Consider the following 20,338-nt stretch of genomic DNA (forward strand, 5'->3'; position numbering starts at 1 on the left):
AAAGACCACCCGGATCATTGACCCTTTCAGCAGTTTTCATCCGTCATTTCTTGATGCCAGCCTCCAGCTGTCCTGGACCCTACTTCCTGACGTGATAGCGACACAATCCTGTGTGTTTTCACCCATTCTTGCCCCTCTTTCTCTCTTAAGCCACACTTTGCTCTCTCAAGGAGCCCCAACCATATTCTTGCCTCTGTTCTTGGGTTCTGTGCAGACTCCTCACCAACTGCATGGAAAGCGTTTTCCTAAAATGCCAGCTAGCATGTCATTGCATCACACTCATGCCTTCGGGCCATCCTCTGGGACTGGTGCCAACTGAGTGCCCTTTCTGTGCTGGGTACATCAGGTCCCTTCAAACAGAGGATTTTGTGTGTGTGTGTGTGTGTTTGTGTATGTATGTGAGCACGTTCATGTATGTGTTCATGTATGTATGCAGGTGTGAGAATGTGAGAATGTCATGCATGTGTTCATGCATGCATGTATGCGTGTGGATGTGAGCATGATCATGCATGTATGTATATGTGTGAGTATGTTCATGTATGTGTGTGTTCATGCATGTATGAGCATGTATATAAGCATGTTTATGTATGTGTGTATGTACATATGGAAGCCAGAGGTCAGCCTTGGGGGTCATTCCTTGGGATTCTGTCCACTTTGTTTTCAGAGACAATGTCTCTCACAGGGACCCGGGATTTACCCAGCTAGGCTGGCAGGCTGGTGAATCCCATGGATCCTCCAGTGCTGGGATTACAAGGGGCCCCAGTCAACCTGGCTTTCTATATGGATGCTGGGGCTCAAACTCAGGTCACATGACTGTGTGGTGACACTTTACCAACTGAGCTGTCTTGTTAGCTCCATGTCTTACAAGTTCTTCAATCATCTTAAAGCCCTTGAAATATAATAACTCTGATCCATGTATAAAGTATATGATGATACATGCATGTGATGTGTGATATATAGGTATATGTGTACATACACACAAATACACATCTCAGGAGGACAATGAGCCTGGGCATCTGACTTGTCACATATGTAGACATCTGTAATGTCCTGAGAATAAATAGGAATATTGATTCAGCCATTAATAATGGATTGAGGAGTGAGGCACGAATGTGATATATATGTGTGTGTGTGTGTGTGTATGTGTATGAAAGATGATTTGTATGCCAAGTTTTAAAGATGTGGTCCAGTGATGCAGATGGAAACTTTATGGCCAGTTTTATTTCTTCTAGAACCTTCATACCTTCTGCTCTCATGGCCTCAGCAAGGGAGGCACACATGTACCAGAACAGGTTTGCTGTCCTGACAACCTAACGCCCACCCGAACTCCTCCCTCAAAGAGCACAGCAGGCCAGGCTCAGGCAGCCGCTGGGTACGGCCGCCTGTAAAGCTCCACCGCCTGCTTCCTTCACTCAGCTGGAGACTCCCATTCTCATCGCAACTTACAGTTCTACCATCGAGGCCCCAGCAGCTGAACTTTCTATGATTATTTCTTACTTTGGTGGTTCTGTAAAAGTACCAAGGCAAATCTATCATCTGCGGAGGACGGGTTGATTCTTTAATACTCCCATTGACGCTAGGGGCCCGAGAACACAGGGCACCGTGGATAATAAACGGAAAACATGTGTTCATGGTGACTTATCATTGTCATGATTGTTTTGAGTGAAAACATGCCTGGAAAAATTTTGGAATGTTCAAATCCCTAGATGTGCGAGTATTTCCTGCCCCGGAACTACCTCCTTGTGTGGCTCACAGGAGTGATAGACAGCCAGGCTCAGAAGAGCTGGGAGACCAACTGCTCCCGGGGGAGCCGGGGGCTGGAGCCCTGGCAGACCTTGGTAGAAACCCAGAGCTGGGACTCCTCCACGCCTGGCTCCATTTCAAACCATGAAAGTCTTCCACAGTACAAATGGACACAGCTCTGACTCAGTGCCTGTCCCAGGGGAGTCCACAGGGTTGAGGGGATGAGGGAGACATTGCGCTTGTTTACAAACACACAGCTAGAGGCTGGCTTCAGGGGAGGAAGCAGAAGGGACATCAGAGTCCATTGGGAGAATGAAGTGAGGACAAAACTGGAGGAGAAATGAAGAAGAGAGCGAGAGGGAGATGGAGGAGAGGAAAGGGAAAGACAGACAAGGGGAGGAACAGGGAGGGCAGGTGGTGTAAAAGCAGGTGAGGATGGAGCTGTGGAGGGAGGTGGTGCTGGAGGGCAACTGGAGAGAGTGACAGGAGGCTGAGAGGGTGGTGATGGGAAGAAAGGGGTGACAAGGTGTCTCTGTGGCCACTTAACACCGTTTGAGAAAGTTGAAAATGGGGTTTCTTATAGTTACTTTTAGCAAAGGAAAAAGACTGTTCCCATGAGTTCCTGGGAGACTGAATCATAAAGAACACAATGTTTTTAAAAAGTTGCCCCATAGTCTAATTTGGAGGCCTGGAATCCCAGCCACTTAGAAGGTTGAGGCAGGAGGATCCCAAGTTCAAGACCAACATGAGCAATTTAGCAAGAATCTCTCTATAAATTACAAACAAACACACACAAACGTTGGTGTGGAGGTGTGAGTGCAAACAGCCCCCATAGGCCTACAGAGAATGGCACTATTAAGAGGTGTGGCCTTGTTGGAGGAAATTTGTCACTGGGGGTGGGCTTTGAGTTGTCAGACGCTTAAGCCAGGCCCCGTGTCTCTTTCTGCATGCTGCCTGCGGATCTGGCCATAGAATGCTCAGATATTCTCCAGCCTCTGGTCTGCCTGTGTGACACCATGTTTCTCGCCATGTTGACAAAGGAGTAAACCTCTAAAGTATAAGTCAGCCCCAATTAATCCTTTTCCTTTATAAGAGTTGCCATGGTTATGGTGTCTCTTCACATTGATAGAACTTGGACTAAAACAGTTGGAAGTAAAGTACTTTCCTTAGCGTAAGCTTTAGGACCTGAGTTCCATCCCCGGGACCCACGTTTACAAACCTGGACATGGTGCTATCACACATTGCTGTCCTAGTGCTCTAGAGGGAAAATTAGGTGGACCTCTGGGGCTCTGGCTGGCCAGCCAGCCTAGCCTGCTGAGGGCTGGGGGTGGAGTGCTTCCTGACCAGTAAGAAACGCTGTCTTGCCGGGCGGTGGTGGTGCACGCCTTTAATCCCAGCACTCGGGAGGCAGAGGCAGGCGACTCTCTGTGAGTTCAAGGCCAGCCTGGTCTACAAGAGCTAGTTCCAGGACAGGAACCAAAAAGCTACGGAGAAACCCTGTCTCAAAAAAAAAAAAAAAAAAAAAGAAAGAAACGCTGTCTCAACAAACAAGGTGGATAGCTCCTGATGGCCAGCACCTCTAACCTACACATACACACGCATGCATACATACATTAAACAAACAAACAAACACATAACAAAAGGGATGGAGATAGTGTGTTTGCCTGGTGACATCAGGCCCATACCCTATATGAGAGACAGGGAGGATCAATTGTAGAGCTACAGCAAATGCCATTTGGTTGGTTTATAAAGGACTCCACCCAAGAAGCGCACAAACCTGCTCGTTTCTGCCTCACTGCTTCTTCCCCGGCTAGGTCATGTTCGTGGAGAATCTGGAAGAACAATTGGAAACACGTTAATGGACACTGGGGAACTCTCTCCCCTTGGTTTCCCACTCACAGTCCGCTCACCATCACACCTGAGCACAGGTGCAGATCTGGGGAGAGAACACAGGTGTGTGTATACACCAGACCCTAGATCCAGCAGCAGAAGAGCTCACCGCTTCTGCGCCTCTTGGCATCTCCGGTCTGTGAGCCCTGTCTGGAACCAGACACCAGACTCCTCTGATCTGTGCTCTCTATCTGAGACATGGGCCCCGAATTGGGCCAATAACCTGAGTCCATCTCCCTACCTCTTCCCAGCATTCCGCCTGGCTGGCTGCAGTATTTCTACTGCTGTTCAGCCTGCTTAACCACCGCCTACTTAGACATGACAGTCCCCTCCGAGGCCCCGTCCTCCTAGACTCCAGATGGCTTCTGTGATCAGACCATGTGAATATGTGCCTAGGCCTCTTTCTAGCTTTGCTGCTGTAAGGAAGTTACTGATACTCAGTGGACCTCAGTTTCCTTTTCTGTGGGAAATAAGGACAGTGTCAATATCATAGGACCGCTACAAGGCTTAAGTGAACCCCCAAATGGTATGGGGTTCTAAGCAAATCTGAGTTATTATGATGTACATTGGTTAAAAGCAAAGACTTGGACAGGGAAGATGGCTTAATAGGTGTAATGGCCACTCTTGGTTGAGGGCTATGGGCGTGATGATTGCTGGTTGACGTAGGAGGTCTGAGCCCACTATGGGTGGGACCATCGCTAGGCAGTCAGTCTGTGCTATATAAGAAAGGCAGCTGAGCGAGCAAGCAGAGGGAGCAAGGCAGGAAGCGGTGTTCCTCCTGGCTTCAGTTTCTACTTGAAGTTCCTGCCTTGGCTTCTCTGGATGGTGGACTGTAAACTGTAAGATGAAATAAACCTGCTCCTCTACAAGTGGCTTTTGGAAACAAACCAGAACAGTGGATAGAAGAAATTGCTGTGCAAGCATGCAAACATGCAAGCATGCAAGTGTGCAAGCATGATAACCTGAGTTAAAATACCAGAACCCCAGTAAAAAGTTGGTAACCTCACACACTTACAACCCCAGTAGAGAGGAAAGCAGAGAGAGGAGGGGAGCTGGAATTTGCTGGCTCCCAGCCTAGTTTTTAATTGAGAAGTTCAGCGAGAGCTTCTCTCTCAAGGGAATAAGACAGAGAGTGACTGAGCAGGGCACCAAACATCCTCCTCTGGCCTCCACACACACAGTCCCATGCACACACTCATGCACATGCCCCTCCCCCCAAAACAAAGACTCCACTGATGCTAAGCTCCAGTCTGAGTTCCACCATCAGATAGCGGTGTGGCCTCAAACAAGTTATTGAACCTCTATGGCTCTCTCCATCAGGACCATGGGGATAAATGTAGGTCATTGCAAAGGTCAAATGGTTACTATGCATATGGAAGAGAAAGCTTTGGTAGCATGTAAGCACTGTCTAGAATCAGATGCCACACTGTTGTGGGATACTTCTCCCCTGTCTGTACAGTGCTACCTGGTTCTTCTCAAGTCCGCCCTTTCTACCACTTATCTATGGTGAATAGTCCATTTTGTGCACGGGATCAGTTTCCACTCAGTAGCTAGTAACAAGCCTTCCCCTTGCCTTGAACTAACATGGCTTTTCTCTTTCCCATTGCTTCCTGCCTGCAGGGAGACTCCTGGGATATCACACAAAGCAAGCTCCCCAAGAGGCTCAGTGAACAAGCTTCGTTTCTTTGATATTTTCCCAGATGGACCCTGCACACAAGGAGTGTCCTTTCCTATGATCGCCCAGACACCTCTGAATACCATACAATGTTAAGCATGTCCGTATCGACTGGGTGACCTGCTGTGACTGTCTAGTTCGCTTGCTGTCACTCAACTCTGAGGAAGACTTGATTGGGGGAGGGGGGGAAATGGGAGGTGGTGGCGGGGAAGAGGCAGAAATCTTTAATTAAATAAATTAATTAATTAATAATAAAAAAAATTCCTAAGATGCATCACACACTATACAGCAGGACAATCCAGGGAGCTATGACTATCCACATCTCACCAATAACGAAGCATTGGTAGAGGAGATCAAATATGTTGCCTAAGATCATTGTGTTTCCAGACCTAGAATCCGAACTTAGCTAGCCTGACTCCGGTGGGCTTAGGAGACACACTGGGAGACCCATAGGACTCCTCTCAGGGAGTCAGTCTTCCCTTGTCATCACTCCCTGCCCTAATGTCTCTTCCTCCTTGTTCTCCCCTTCTCCTTTTCTTTCTCCTTTCTCCTTTTTTTTTTTAATTTTTATTTTTCTCCGGACAGTGTTTCTCTGTGTACCCCTAGCAGTGCTGGAACTCACTCTATAGACCACGATGGCCTCTAACTTGGAGATCCGCCTGCCTCTGCCTCTGAGCACTGGGATTAAAGGTGTGTGCGCCACCTCGCCCTGCTCCCTTTCTCCTTCTCGAGAAACAGTTTCCATGGCCGGTCTCGCACCTCTTTCTAAGCTACAATTCTGGGAAATTATCCACTGCTTTGTGTGTTCCCCACCTTGAAGTCCATAAGAAACACTGACTGGGAACATTACAATGTGTAGGAACTGGGGCTGCGGAGGGAACGTGCACCTGAGAGTTCACAAATGTTCTTGAAGAAACAGACATGATGGATAGTGACTGGAATTTCAAAAGCCTGACTGCTGCTTCCTCTGCAGTGAGGTTGTTGCAGAGGAATGTAAGCGCACAGGAACTGAAGTCACGGGGGCAATGTATAGGGTGGTTCCCGACAGTTTCCCCTGCTGCCGGCTTGGCCCTGTGCCCAGGCAGAAGAAAGCGTCTACCCTGCAGTCCTGTTTCCATCCTCTGTGGGGGCTGGGGTGAGGTTAGACACCTATCTGAGTCCTGAGACGTGTTTGCAGGACTCAGACAAACAAGAGGAGGCAGTCTCAAAAAGCCACCTTTGGGCAGCTCCCCTGGATCAAGCCTTCATGCTTCCTGCTTCCTGGTGGGGCTCCCAAATCATTGCTGCCTGAGGTGTGTTAAAACATCAAGGTGCATTTTACTTCTAATGCAGAGGATCTCAAGCCTTTTTAGTCTGACTGGGCACAACTCCAGGGCCTTGGTGACCAGTACCTCCCACAGGTGAAGGTGTCTTTAAGGAATCACAACTTTCTTAACTCTGCACAGTAACCATCTGGAACTTTCTGAACACATCTTTGTAAGGTACTGTTCCCACATCTTGTCCCCACCCACTCTGCTGTATAACACTGCATAGAACTGGGCTGTTAGGTGCTAGGACCTTGATTTGAACAGGCAAAGGCTAGGATCGCATCACGAGCTGACTCCCACTGCTCCCTCATACTATCAGCTGGAAAAGTCATCCGCTCCTTCTAAGTCCCCATTCCTACATTTGAAACCATAGCCTGTGCAAGGGGCTATGAAGTGCCTGATGCGGCCTGTGACGGTGGTATGCGCTCATGTGTCCTGCTGCCCTGGGCTCCCTGGGACCATCCTTGCCATCCTTAGTCCTCAGAAGGTTCTAGTTGGTTAACTGGGAGACTCCAACAATTGAGTTTTCGACTCAATTTTGCTGTCTGGCTGGAATAGCTAAGGAGGGAAAATTGGTCCAGAGGATCACTCAGCTCTGAATTGTTGTCAGGTTAGACAGCACAGACCCCCCCCGGATCAAAGGATCACACAGCTCAGGTGGTTGTCAGGTTAGACACAACAGCTCCCCCTTGGATCTGTCTCCATTCTCTATGCAGAGCATAGACCTGCAGACCAGGCTCTGAGCCACAAGTGCGTCCACTGGGGATTTCCTGATGGCAGAGCTTCAGCTGGAAGAGACCGGGCCACCAATTCCAGGAAGAGCCCCACCTTTCATACAAGAAGACTTTCTAAATAATTCTTGAGGAAGCGGGGAGACCTGGAGAAGGTAATCAGTCAGGAATGAGAGGTGGTGCCGTGTGTGTGTGTGCGTGTGTGTGTGTATGTGTACACTCATGTGTTTGTGTGTGTGTGTGTGTGTACACATGTGGATGCCAGAGGTTAACTTTGGATGCCTTCCTCAGTTACTCTATACCTTCAGTTTTGATATAGGACTTTTCTTTTTTACCTGAGCTCATCACTTTGGCTAGGCCAGCTCGAGGTGAGTGACAGGGATCCTCCTGTCCACCCTTCCCCAGGGTGCAATGGCCAGCCTGCACTGCTACATGTTCTGGCTTTTCCACACGGATGCTGGGGACCAAACCTGGCTTCTCATTCCTGCCCAGCTTGAAAAATAAGAATGAAAAAATCTAAAGAAGGCAAACAGGATGTTCACGAGAGTCCAGGTACCCCACTTCTCAGACCCTATCACCAGAGCGGGCCACTCACTCCCTTCGCTAGCCTAGCATGCCAGTCTTATCCTTGCTTCCAAGTTGAGTAACTTGGACCTACCTTACCAAGATTCCTCAGAGAATACTAGCAACACCCATCGACTCCAAGGACCAATTCAGAAGCCCTTGGCCTCTGAACTAGCAAAGACGCATATGTCTCAGCCTTACAAGCCAGAGAAAGCAATACTGCTTATTCTCATTTTAGACAGAGGGTGTGAGGTCAAAGATACAAGGAAAGTTAACGAACTCTCTAAAGCTTATGGGGTCGGAGCTGGACTTCAATCCACATGCTATGCCAGGGCCAGACATGCACAGCTTGTCACTGTGAACGTGATCATTGGGATTACTTCCGAAAGAGAGTTTAGGCTAACCTTAATGTGGAATCACCTCAAGTTCTCGCTTGACACACCACATCTTCTGAGTAACCAGTGCTGTACAGGCACAAATGTTCCCTCCTCAATTTAATGAGCGGGCTGTCTCATCCCTGCCTTGGTTACACCGCACAAAAGCTGGCTCATCTCCCACCTTGGTTGTACCCCACAAAGGCTGGCTTACCTCCCTCTTCGGTTGCACCCCACAAAGCCTGGCTCACCTCCCACTTTGTTTGCACCCCACAAAGGTTGGCTCATCTCCCGCCTCAATTGCACCCCACAAAGGCTGGATCATCTCCTGCCCAGGTGACACCCCACAAACTGGGGTTTTGGAGAAGAGACATATGTGCATCGCTCAAGTCATTAGAAAAAGACAAAGGAGACAAAGAAAACATAGACCAAAATAAAGACCCTAAAATGAGGAAAGGGAGCAAGCATATAAAATCATCGAGATGATGGCTCTTCATTGTTAACTTCCTGGATCAAGGATCACCGCAGAGGCGTTTCCAGAGAGGCTTGCCTGAGAGCAGACCCACCATGGAGTGGTTGGCATCACCCCTATGCTAGGGGGCAGTGGGAGTGGGCAGGAAGGGGAAAGAAGAAAAGCAGCCAGACAGCAGCATTCTCTTTCCTAGGTGTCACGGCTGCTGTGGCGCACATTCTGTGGTCTGCTGTGCCATTCCACCGCCAACTAAAGTCTCTAGAGCTGCGAGCCATCACAAAAGCCTTCGTCTTTGTCTTGTCTATGTCAGGTAATTGTTACAGCCTCAAGAAAGTTATCAAGAAAACCAATAAACACCGTGATGAAAGAAAACGCTGAAACCAAGATCGAAGACTCAAAACACACTGTGAATAAATTATGCTCCCTGTACCAAATTCCAGTCTCCTCAGATTAAGTTCAATACAAGAAGAAAATCTCAAAGACAAGTTTTTACTTACCGGGGAATTATTAAAACTTCAACGATAATGACACCCAGACTATAACAGAATATGCTTATGCCTGTTATAAACGTAAACTAATTTAACTCTCATAACAATCATAGGAAATTGGTACTACTATTAGCATGATTCTGTACATGAAGAGAAGAAGATAGGTATTGCACGTCTCTCCTCCCCATCAGCAATGGGCCTTGCCTCTAGCGTAAGAAGTGGGATAAAGAATCCCACGTGGAGCAATCTACCCATCCCTCCCTTTACTTAGATGAATGCCTCCCCACCTTCCAAAGACAAATGACCTGCATCCTTCCTGGGGAAGAGTCTTAGCGCTACCCATGGTCCCTTGGCCACTCTCACCGTTTGCTGTGACACACACAGAGATTAAAGGCTTTAGAACTGTACTGCAGTATGATGCTCAGGTAAAGTCCTCAGCTTTTCAAATCTGCTTCATCACTGCCAGCCTCAATGTGATGCCTCAGCCTAGCGTCTCCAGACTCTCTGAGATGGCAACATGACATCTCACCTACAGAGTTTACCACCAAGAACCATGCCATCGAGTTGCTCGGTTTTTAAATTGGACTGTTTTAAGCAAATTCACAATTTCGGATTATTTTGTATTTATAGCTTTCCTTGAATGCACAAAGCCCACTGTGGGGAGTGGAGATGGCTGGGCTGAGCCATCTCCTGACACTAGCACCTATTTCAGATGGCAGAAAGTTGCAGTCCAGTAAATAAATCAAGGACTAGTTACATTCCTGTACAGAAGAACACCTCAAACTCCCCTCCTATACCGCTTTTTAAAAGAATTGGTTTCTGATTTCCACCTTCCCAGGAAATCAAAGGACGGGAAATCACTGTGGATGTGGACTGACTCACCAAGGGCTGAGCAAGGGGATGAATGCTCTCGCTCAACGTTGCTTCTGAAGAACACGTCACAATAAGCACGAAGCAGAAGGCAACTGTCCTTGGCAATTTCATTTCTTCAGATTCGAGTTGTTTTGCCTGAAATGGAAATATGAGCCCTTAGAGACATGGTGATTGATTTATGAAACAAGCAAAGAATTGCTAACCCCCGTCTTGAAAGCCACACCACACATGACTTTTTCATGGAAGGGAAGGGCATGGATGATCAAAGTATGAAACAGGCATTGTCTCAGTGGGGATATAAACACGTCAGGGAGACTGAGGAGGGGAGGGTGTTTAGGAGTGTTAATGCAAGTAAGTAAAACAAAGGAAGCAAGTTTGGGGGTTCAGTTCCTGCATACATGAAGAAGGGTAGGATGAATGAAAGGGAAAAGAAAATGAGGCTGAAGAAAGAAAACGAGAAAAAGAGATGGACAGTTTTCTAAGAGATACTATTGGGCCTGGGAGATGGTACGGTGCTCCAAGTGCACACTGCACAAACACAAGAGCGGGATTTTGCATCCCCAACACCCAGGATGGTCCAGGCGAGGTGGACCCATCTATAAACCCAGCGCTGCTGTGGACAGATGTGAAATGAAATGAACAGTTCCCGGAAGCTCCTAGCCAGCTAGCCTGGTGTATGCAGCAGAGAACATTAAAGAGGCCCCGCCTCAAACAAGGGAAGGCTGGACACTTGAGTTGTCCTCCAGTCTCCACGCATGCAGCAAGGCATGTGCACACTCCGCATACATAGATATGCACAGAGAGATGGGGAATCTCTTTATTGTAAGCCACTATACAGACCGCACCATTCAGAGAACCCGCCCCACGTTTGCTACACTCGCTGCACTTGGACATTCTCATGTCTACCCTAGTCTATCTCAACCTTTCTTTTGTTTGTTTTAATTCTGTAAGCATTCAGTTGACCCTTTGACCATATTAACTGACTAAACCTTGTTAGTGTTTAGTTATAAAAACACCAGTTTTACTTTATTAGCACCATATCATGGTACAAAACATACATGATGTTAATGTCGTAAAGTATCCTATGAGACAAACTAATTTTTAAACTCTTTATATAATACTGGTTATGTATACAGGAGCCTTCCTATAACCAAATTAATCATTGTTGTATTTGAAAATCAGAACAATATACTCAAACCAAGTACATTCAGGAACCAAGAAAAATGAATTGGTATAGATGGCTTCTTTTCTGTCTTTGTGTGATTGCACAGTACATGCGCAGGTTGGCTCGCCTATGCTTGCACGTGAGGAGGCCAGAGGTCAACGTCGGGAATTTTCCTCTGGAGTGCTTTACCCTATTTTGAGGCAGGTCTTTCACTGAACCTAGAGCTCATCGGCTGACTCAACTGGCTGGCCGTCAAGGCCGAGGACCTGCCTGTCTACCTCCGCAGTGCTGAGATTACGGATGCTCAAGACAGTACTGGGCTTCAATGTGGCTGCTTGGGACTGAATGACATGGTAATACAGCAGGTACATTATCCACTGAGCCATCTGCCTGACCCTCTGACATGATGCGTGCCCGTGAAAAGAGTCACTGATTGAGATGGGAGATCTGGATTAGGGTCTAGGATTAGGGGCATTATTGTGACCTGTATCCTTGATTAAATCTTCTATGTGTTTTGATCCCAATACTTCACCTGCAAAGTATGGGTCATTATACTTCCTCCCTTAATTCTCTCAGAATTTCCTGAGACGCAACTGAGATTTAAAGCCAGGAAAAGCGCCTGAGAAAAGAATTTGGAAATATCTAAGCGCAGCGAACATGACAATGGTTATCAGCCCAATGATCAGTGAAGGGCAGAGGGCAGCCATGAGGGACCTGCAGACAGCACCGGAGGCTCGGGATCAGGATGCCACACTGATGAGGGCCAAGAAGCACCTGTCAGGAAGAACTGCATGTCAGTCGTCAAGAGCCAACTGCCTTTTCCGCCTCCCCAGTGAGAAAGGGAAAGGCATGGCTCTGAGAAATGTTTCAGTTTGCACATCTGACAATCAGTGCATTTTTAAAATTCTTTGGCTCAGTGATTTTAGGGCAATGCTTCGCAATTCCAGTTATGGGGGAAGATGCCACAGGCCAGATGCATCTGCTGCAGGAAACCAGAGGGACACATTAATTGGTCTTTATGTACGTGTTTGATATAGGCATAGGCTGATGAAGGCTGCTGATAGCAGCTATCGCTAAGATGAATAAAGTCCATCTTATATCTCCAAAGGATACTCACTCAGAAGGCAAATCGATCTTCTTAGGTCACAACAGAGTACACTGTATACTGGTCGGCATCACAGTGAGGCAATTAATCAAGGGTGTGGGAAATAAGAGACGAGAAAGAGAGCTTAGGGAGGAACTCAGACACCGGGGACACCAGAGCAAACCTCAGATCTGTACTATCCAAATGTTCCAGTGAAGCTTTCTGTTCATTTGGGTTAGAGTCATGAGGAATTATAAAGTCCCTAAACTGTCACCATGGATGTACTGGCATATAGGTCAGTGGCCAACACAGTCCCATTTCTCTGCCTCTAGCCTCCTTTGAGACTATTCTTGGTAAAGTAGACATTCTTCTGTCTGTTGAGACATTTGGGAAAAAACACAACGATACATTGTTTAACTCGTGTGTGTGTGTGTGTGTGTGTGTGAGAGAGAGAGAGAGAGAGAGAGAGAGAGAGAGAGAGAGAGAGAAAGAGAGAGAGAGAGAGAGACAAACAGACAGACAGACAGACAGACAGGACCCTATCCTACGAATATTCTCTGGTTGTTTGGAAGGAGGAAATCAGGACTCAGAAGGGGAAGCAATATTCTAAATAACTGGCAACTAGTGTGGCGGGGGCTTGGTCAAAGGGAACACAGTGCCAGCTGAAGTTCCCTTCAGCTACTGAGGCTCCTGCTTCATCAGGGAAGAAGTGTGAAGCTGAAATTTCTCCCTGCTTTGCCCCTGATCTTAACGTATCTGTCCTCCAGCTCACAGACATGCTCACCTATGCAGAAACCAGAAGGGGCTTTGCAACTTAGTTAATGAGAAAAATATCCATGCTGGTCTAGTTGAGATCTGGAGCTGCCTCCCGCATTCAAGGCCTTGCATGGTCACAGGGGCCTTAAGTTGGCACGCCCCTAAAAAGACATATCGCTTCTCATATTCCTGGAGCAAAGTCCAAATACTAAAAGACCCAGAGAAAAGAAGAAAACCATCTGCTATCATTCCCGATCCTTCTCTTAAGGAATTAAAGTACTAAACAGTCTCCTATAAGGTACCTGTTGTGGGAGTTGACCAATCATGAGAACAACAGCCGGGAAATGTGGTCTAGCTCCCAGGATTAACCCCACCATGCTGAGAAACTTCCTGATCAACTCAGACACAGTCTTCCTGTCTATGAAGTTTTAAGAGGCAGAATAAGGAAAGTGTGACACATTCCAGGAATAAATCAGGGCTATTCTCAGCAATGCTTGGACCACGTCATGTCTGACTCCTCAGCTGTCAATCAATAGTGATGGGTTCTTCCAGAGTGACTGTGCACCAGAAAAGGCACAGCGAAAATCCAGCCCATTCGTCCAAAACTGAGACCCCCCTACATTGAATCCCAGCAGCGGTCCAGGCTAACTCTGATTTTATTAGAGATGAGGAAGTGGCAAGGGAGAAGAAAACAGAAAGAGGTCTCTTGCAGAGTTCAACTCCTGATCATAAATTGTCACATCTAGGTTGTCTGATGATTCTGTGAACTATTCCAAGGATGCAGGATGTTCTGAACTGAGCCACTGTGGGATGCTTTTTGAAATGATTGGTTTGGTAAACTCCATACTGCCCAGTCTTCCCACGTTCTCTCATCTGCCCCTCACCAAATACACTCAGCCATCTTGGTTTTCAGATGAGGATGCTAAAGCTAGGGCTGACTTTATCTCACAGCTAGCTAGGTGTGGAGATAGTCAGAACCTTAGAAGTTACTTAAATGCCAGCTAATCATATTTTCCTACAGCCTGGTGAGCCACGATTATAGGAATTTGGATAATTGCAGCTGGTGACAGGGCTGATACTCCCTAACCACGAGGGTAGCATACCACAGCCCAGCCTCTGTTAAGGTCTCTGTAAGGGTGATGCTCTCTGGGCACAGAGTACAAGCCTTCCAGTACTCAGGAAATAGAGGGAGGAAGATCATGAGTTTAAAGGTAGCCTCGGCTACACAGTGAGATATCATCTTTAAAACTAAGAGGATTGTCTCATTCAACCCTCTCCATGGTCCTCAACTCTGAGGGACTACTGAACTATTCCTACTTACTGTCCGCATATCGAAATGGGAGCTTTGTTCAGGGCTCAGAGCCATGCTGCTAGTACCTGATAGTGGAAAAACGGATTACCTAGAGACCTATACCACCAGAGAAAGGGCACTGAAGCCGAGAGAGTTTCTTGGTGAAATAGAAATAATAAATGGAGAATTCTCTCAAAATTAACCAGGAAGCTGAAACAGGAATTCTAGCCGCACATTGCCAGCAGTTATCCCTGGGATATGGTGTAGGCCACTTTATCTTCCAAGCCAGAGTTTTCTTATGAACTAAGACAAGGACTTGACAGAACTCAATGACAGCAAGTTCAGTGACAGCAGTTGGCCTTGGAGTGTCTCGGTGACTGCTCGAAACATTTACAACTCCTTACATGCTCTGCATCTCAGATTCAAACTTGCAGATTAACTTCTAAAACCATCTCCATCTGACATGAGTCCTGGCCAAGGCCTCCCTGCCCTACCAGTGTACTCTAGCAACAGTACCATAGCAACAGTACCACAGCAACAGTAGCTTTGTCTTTGGCCATCTCTTCAGAAAGATGAGTCTTTCTGGAGCACCTTTCTCTCTAGTCCTTCCCTGCTGCCCTTATTCTTAATGATTTTCAAACTAAAAGCACTTTCACTGGTACCCAAGGTCCCCCATGACCTGGCTTTTATTTTTAATAATGTGTTTAATAAGCTTTCCCCTCCTGATGTTGGCTGATACAGAGGTATCTAAGTAGTGCAAAAAGTTTTCCAGAGTTCATACAAAAGGAAAAGGGCAAACAAAAAAACATTCTTGAGGGTGGAGAGTAACAATTATCAGCAAACTATTTTTAGGTATTTTACAAACTCAGATAATCCTGCCGTTTACTTGGCTCATTAATCTTCATCTCAGAGGCCTAGCAGTCGCTGTGCATTCAAAATTTACCCACCCGTCATGTCCAGGAAAAGGCTGCCTTCCAACGCTAGTTCCTTGATGCCGCTATAAGTAGCCCTCGACCCGGAACACCTACACACACCCTTGCAGGCCCTGGGCTTCCCTGTCCCATGAGTCCCTCTCCCGTCTATTCATGGGTCCATTTATTAGGTCTTGACAAGTGCCAGGTGTTCTGCTGGGCTCAAGGAAGTGGCAGTCACAAAGACAGTCCTCTCTCCAAAGAGCTTGGAGGCTAATGAAGCAGACAGACATCATTAAAGAATCAATTACTCAAGGCCCTGGAGGATGAGCAGTTCTTGAGCAGTTGCTATGTACCCAATGCTGAGAGCCAACTCTATTTAATCGCTTCATCTTTATAACAGTCCCACTGAAGTGTTTCAGGCATGCTTTTTAATTAACAGCACGATCTAAAATTTACTGAGTCACATAGCGCTTAAACAACTTTGAGAAAGAATTTAAATGTAAGAAGCCTAAATCCAGTGTGGATCATTTTATCAGTATGCTGAACTTTCTGGAAAACAACAACAATGACAAAAAACAAACAAACAAAAAAAAAAACTGTAAGAGGGAGCTGAGCCAGTCTTGGGTTTGTGAAAGGTGTCCCAGGCACAGTGTTCAAATAATCTGAACCGGAAGCATACATTTCAACTATCTTTAGGGGGAGGGAATTAGAAAAGGCCCTGAGGTAGGCGAAATCACAGTCCATTTAAGGAGCTATAAATGGGTCAGAGTGCCTGGACATCAAGACAGCAGAAGACAGGGATTCTGTGAGGTGAACAGAAGCCAGGATAGGCAGACCTGACAATTTTGACAGCAAGATTAGCCAAGATTTAATAAAGAGTCAGGTGGGAGAGGAGGCTGGAACCAAATCCAACAGAATTGCAAACAGTGAGGTCCAGGCCGAGAGGATGATTGCATGCAGTTATTTAGGAATGAGACTTGAGCAGCAGGAAGGGAAAGAGGCCAGCCATGTCGACGCATGCGTATAATTCCAGTGCTTTTGAAGCTGAGGCACAAGGATCTTGTGCTCAAGGCCAGCCTGAGCTATATGTGAGACTGTTTCCAAAAACAAACATAGAAAACTAAAGGACAAAAGCTAGCAGGGAATGATGTAAGCTAGGAAGGTTTGACATTAAGAAGGAGGGGCTGGGCGGTGGTGGCGCACACCTTTAATCCCAGCACTCAAGAGGCAGAGGCAGGTGAATCCCTGTGAGTTTGAGGCTAGCCTGGTCTACAAGAGCTAGTTCCAGCAGAGCTAGGACTGTTAAACAGGGAAACCATGTCTTGGAAAAATAAAAAAGAAGGATGTAGTCACAATATCCATTCTGAGAGGTGCATGAAGAAGGGCTGAGGGTATTCACTGGACCTTCAGACAGGGTAGCGAGGTGGCAATCACCTTGGGAAGAGCTGGAGACTGTGTAGGAGGTAAGGAATTGGAGATGGCACACACAGGACTCCAGAATTTGTTCACAATGGTCTCAAGGGAGTGATGGTCCTTCAGTGTGCACCACCTACTTGGATGATGCTGCACCCACAGTTTTTTTTTTTTTTTTTTAATAAATGGAACAAATTATATTTCACACTAGGGTGATTTCAAGGGAAGTCCTGCCTCTGACTTAACTTGGCTGGGCTCACTAAGGAGACATGCCATTGTCCCCTTTAGAAGTAGTTGAGTAGCTATCTCTTTATATCCCTTACCTCCTTGTCCGAGGGTAGAGACTAGGTTCTTTCTGAAAACATATCCTTACCAAAATCAAGACTTAGACTACAAACAGTATGTTCACTTATGACCGGACCAAAAGAGAATAATGCCAAGCAAAGCTCCTTGCCTAGACGATGGTGCCTCGTTTCAGGAGCAGCTTCACACACTGAGATTATTTCTTTGTTTATTGGGGATGTAGCTCAATGTTAGAGCAGTTGCCTACCTGACAAAGACTTGAGTTTGGACCCCAGAGCTGCAAGAAAGCAAACAAAGAGAAAACAACTCTGGGGCTGGGGGGACGGCTGGATGGGCAAAGTGATTGCTGTGCAAGTGTCAAAGCCAAGTTGCGATCTCTAGCACCTATGTAAGAAAACTCAGCATGTTGTGCGTACCTATAATCCCAGCTCTGGGGAGGTAGAGACAGCAGCTTCCCTGGGGCACACTGGCGGTTAGCCAGTCTAGCCAGCCGATTTGAGAGCTCCATGGTCAGTGAGTCAAAAACAATCCAAAAGGTAGGGAGCTATGGAAACAGACGACCAGTGTTGACCTCTGGCCTCTATATACATGAGGGTGTGCACCTGCACATATGTGTGAAAGTGCATGCACACACACACACAGGAAACAAAAATAAATGGATAGGTAAATAAATAAATAAATAGATAAATAAATAAATAAGTTTTCGTTCATCTGCATGATGGTTGAGAATCTGGTAAGGATAGGGTGCTGTCCATATATAATCTCCCTCCAGAACTACAGAAGCGCAGACTCAAAATCCTAAGTGTAGCTTTAAGAGGCTCCCAACAGACCCGTATTTACCATGGCAGAGTCGATAAGACTTATCTTCGTTGACCTTATTTAATTCAATGACTCATCCCTGGCACATGCAGGATTATAAAGTCAATATTTATTCAACACAAACACAAAACACAATGCCAATTAAAAAATTCTATTGAAGAACATTTTTTTTTCCTATTTAATTTTCCTTTGCCTTGAAATAAGCTTCTGTGGCAGCATTGTGTCCCAGGAGCTCGGAGACCATCTGATTATAGAGCAGCGCTTGTTTGTCCACAATAGGATGGAGTTTTCCAAAACACACGACACATGTGTTGATGCTTGATAACCCTTCGGCTTTCTTGCCTCCTTGTAAGCCACTGGGGGATTTTAACCTTTCAGCGGAGATTGTCATCTTTAAGAAAACATGAAGTTCCTAGCTGGAGTCTTATCTATTCTATCTCATAGCTTCAGTGTTTCACAGAAAGGGTTTCCCTGCATCAGGGAGAACAATATCAAGCAGACATTCCAACTGCAGACAGGGGTAGCTTTGTGGCTGGCCACAGGACCAGATTGAGAAGAAGTAGGTTTCGGTTTTCCAGTCCTGTGGGTTTTCCTGCTGGTGGGTGAGGAGGCAAATAACACTAGTGGCCACCTGCAGCCTGGGGTCTCTGCTGGGCCAGACCTTAACTATTTCATTGCTGTATGTTGGGCTGGGGAGCTGGCCAATTTGGTAAAGTGTTTGATGGGCAAATAAGAGCACCTAAGTTCAATCCCACAGCATCACATAACAAAGCCAGGCTCAGCAATAAACATCTGTAAGACCCTGTGGAGCTGGAGGATCCCTGCAACTTGCTGGCCAGCCAGTCTAGCTGAAGTGGTGACTTCCAGGCTTAGTGAGAGAATCCTGTCTCAAAAGATAAGGTGGGGGGTGATTGAGGAAGACACAGAGAGGTAGAGATCCACCCTCAACACACACTTTCATACATGCATAGACACGCTTCCAGGAATGCATGAACACACACACACACACACACAAATAAAATACTCCAGCATACACATAGTTACAAAGTTATCTTAGCCTTCTGAAGTTGCTCCTTCCAGCCCTGGCCACATCACCTTCTTGCAATGTGGTGTGGCTATCCTTGGTCGTCAACTTAATTCTCTTCAATTTTTATTTCTCCCATGAGGAGAAATTTTTGTTTTGTTTTTGTTTTTTGAGACAAGGTTTCTCTGTAGCTTTGAAGCCTGTCCTGGAACTAGCTGTTGTAGACCAGGCTGGCCTCAAACTCACAGAGATCCTCTTGCCTCTGCTCTGCCTCCCGGGTTTAAAGGCGTGCACCACCAGCGCCCAGCCCACGAGGAGAATGTTAACAATAGGACTATGCCACACAAACTGGGAAAAGAAGACCATAATTATTTCATTTTCTCTCCAGATGTAACTGCAAGACCTTAATGCTCCAAGATGTCTTCACTGGGACCATGAGACTTTAGAGTTTATTATAAGAAGTATCTTACAGAAAAGAACTGACGCTGTGTCTCACCAGAGCTCCCTCTGGTTCCTCACCTTGTCCCCTCTGTGACCTCCCTTCTTCCTCCCCTGTTCCCCTGCTTCTCTGCTCTTCTCATCCACCATAACCACGGTAGCCAGAGTCTCGACAAATGCCTCTCCTTCCATTTCGGCATTCTTCCTTGACATCTTTGCTCTTGGGGAGGTTGTCTAGCTCCACAGTTTGAACAGTCATCTTAGGTGAGAATACTCCAAGCTTTATTTCTGCCCTGGCACATAATTCCAGCTGTACTATTTCCATCTGGGTCTAAATTGGACTCAGCTAGAATCAAATTCGTTGTCTTCTGTGTGACCACTGTCTTTCCTAAAAACCATCTCTTCCCGACCTTGCTTCCTGCCCATTTGCTCTCCAGACATGCAAGCCCACAGACCTACTGTTATTCTTGGGCACAGGAAGCAGATAAGGCTAGGGAGTGACAGCCCACCAACCAGGTAACTGGGACACTCTTGGGTGTCACCCAGTCACATCTGGATGGTGGCTGTGCTCTCCTGAATGCCCCTCCCCCCTTTCCCTGTCCACACAGCCTACACAGCAGCAACTGGTAAGTTTTTTCTGGCTGACCTCTCCTCTAGCTCACCACTGTGTCTAACGCAAGCACGTCAAGCATTTTCAGATGGCCAGAGGGTGGATGCCTAGGCAACCCCTGACAAACCACCGCAATCTAACACCAAACCAGCTCAGCCAAAGTCATCTCCATAATATTTAGATACAGAAAGATCTCACACGCTTTCACAAAAGACGCCACAGACATTAACAGTAGACACGGCTCAGGTGGATTGCCACCTCTGAGTGTCTCCTTGTACTTGACTACTGCCAAGTTTGTTTCTTCCTTTTTGAGTTTTGAGCATTGTTTTGTACACCCCCTCCTTGCCTTTTTTTTAAACTCGATCACAGTGACTGCTATCTTTTATCGAGCATGTCTACAGACT

At 46.6% G+C, this 20,338-nt stretch overlaps 1 protein-coding gene across 4 annotated transcripts in view; it reads right to left on the bottom strand.

The window, feature by feature from the left end:
* Positions 1-20,338, bottom strand: part of Adgrf5 (adhesion G protein-coupled receptor F5) — a 93,262-nt gene that overhangs the window by 38,392 nt on the left and 34,532 nt on the right. For all 4 annotated transcript variants that reach the window (XM_057751222.1, XM_057751218.1, XM_057751220.1 and 1 more), the window contains exons 2-3: positions 10,127-10,252; positions 3,521-3,575 (exon numbers count right to left, since the gene is read on the bottom strand). In XM_057751222.1, coding sequence (XP_057607205.1) covers positions 3,521-3,575; positions 10,127-10,228 — 157 coding nt within the window. In that variant the 5' untranslated portion in view covers positions 10,229-10,252. The remainder of the gene's footprint in view (positions 1-3,520; positions 3,576-10,126; positions 10,253-20,338) is intronic.

Source organism: Chionomys nivalis, chromosome 19 (assembly GCF_950005125.1).
Source record: "Chionomys nivalis chromosome 19, mChiNiv1.1, whole genome shotgun sequence".
NCBI lineage: Eukaryota > Metazoa > Chordata > Mammalia > Rodentia > Cricetidae > Chionomys > Chionomys nivalis.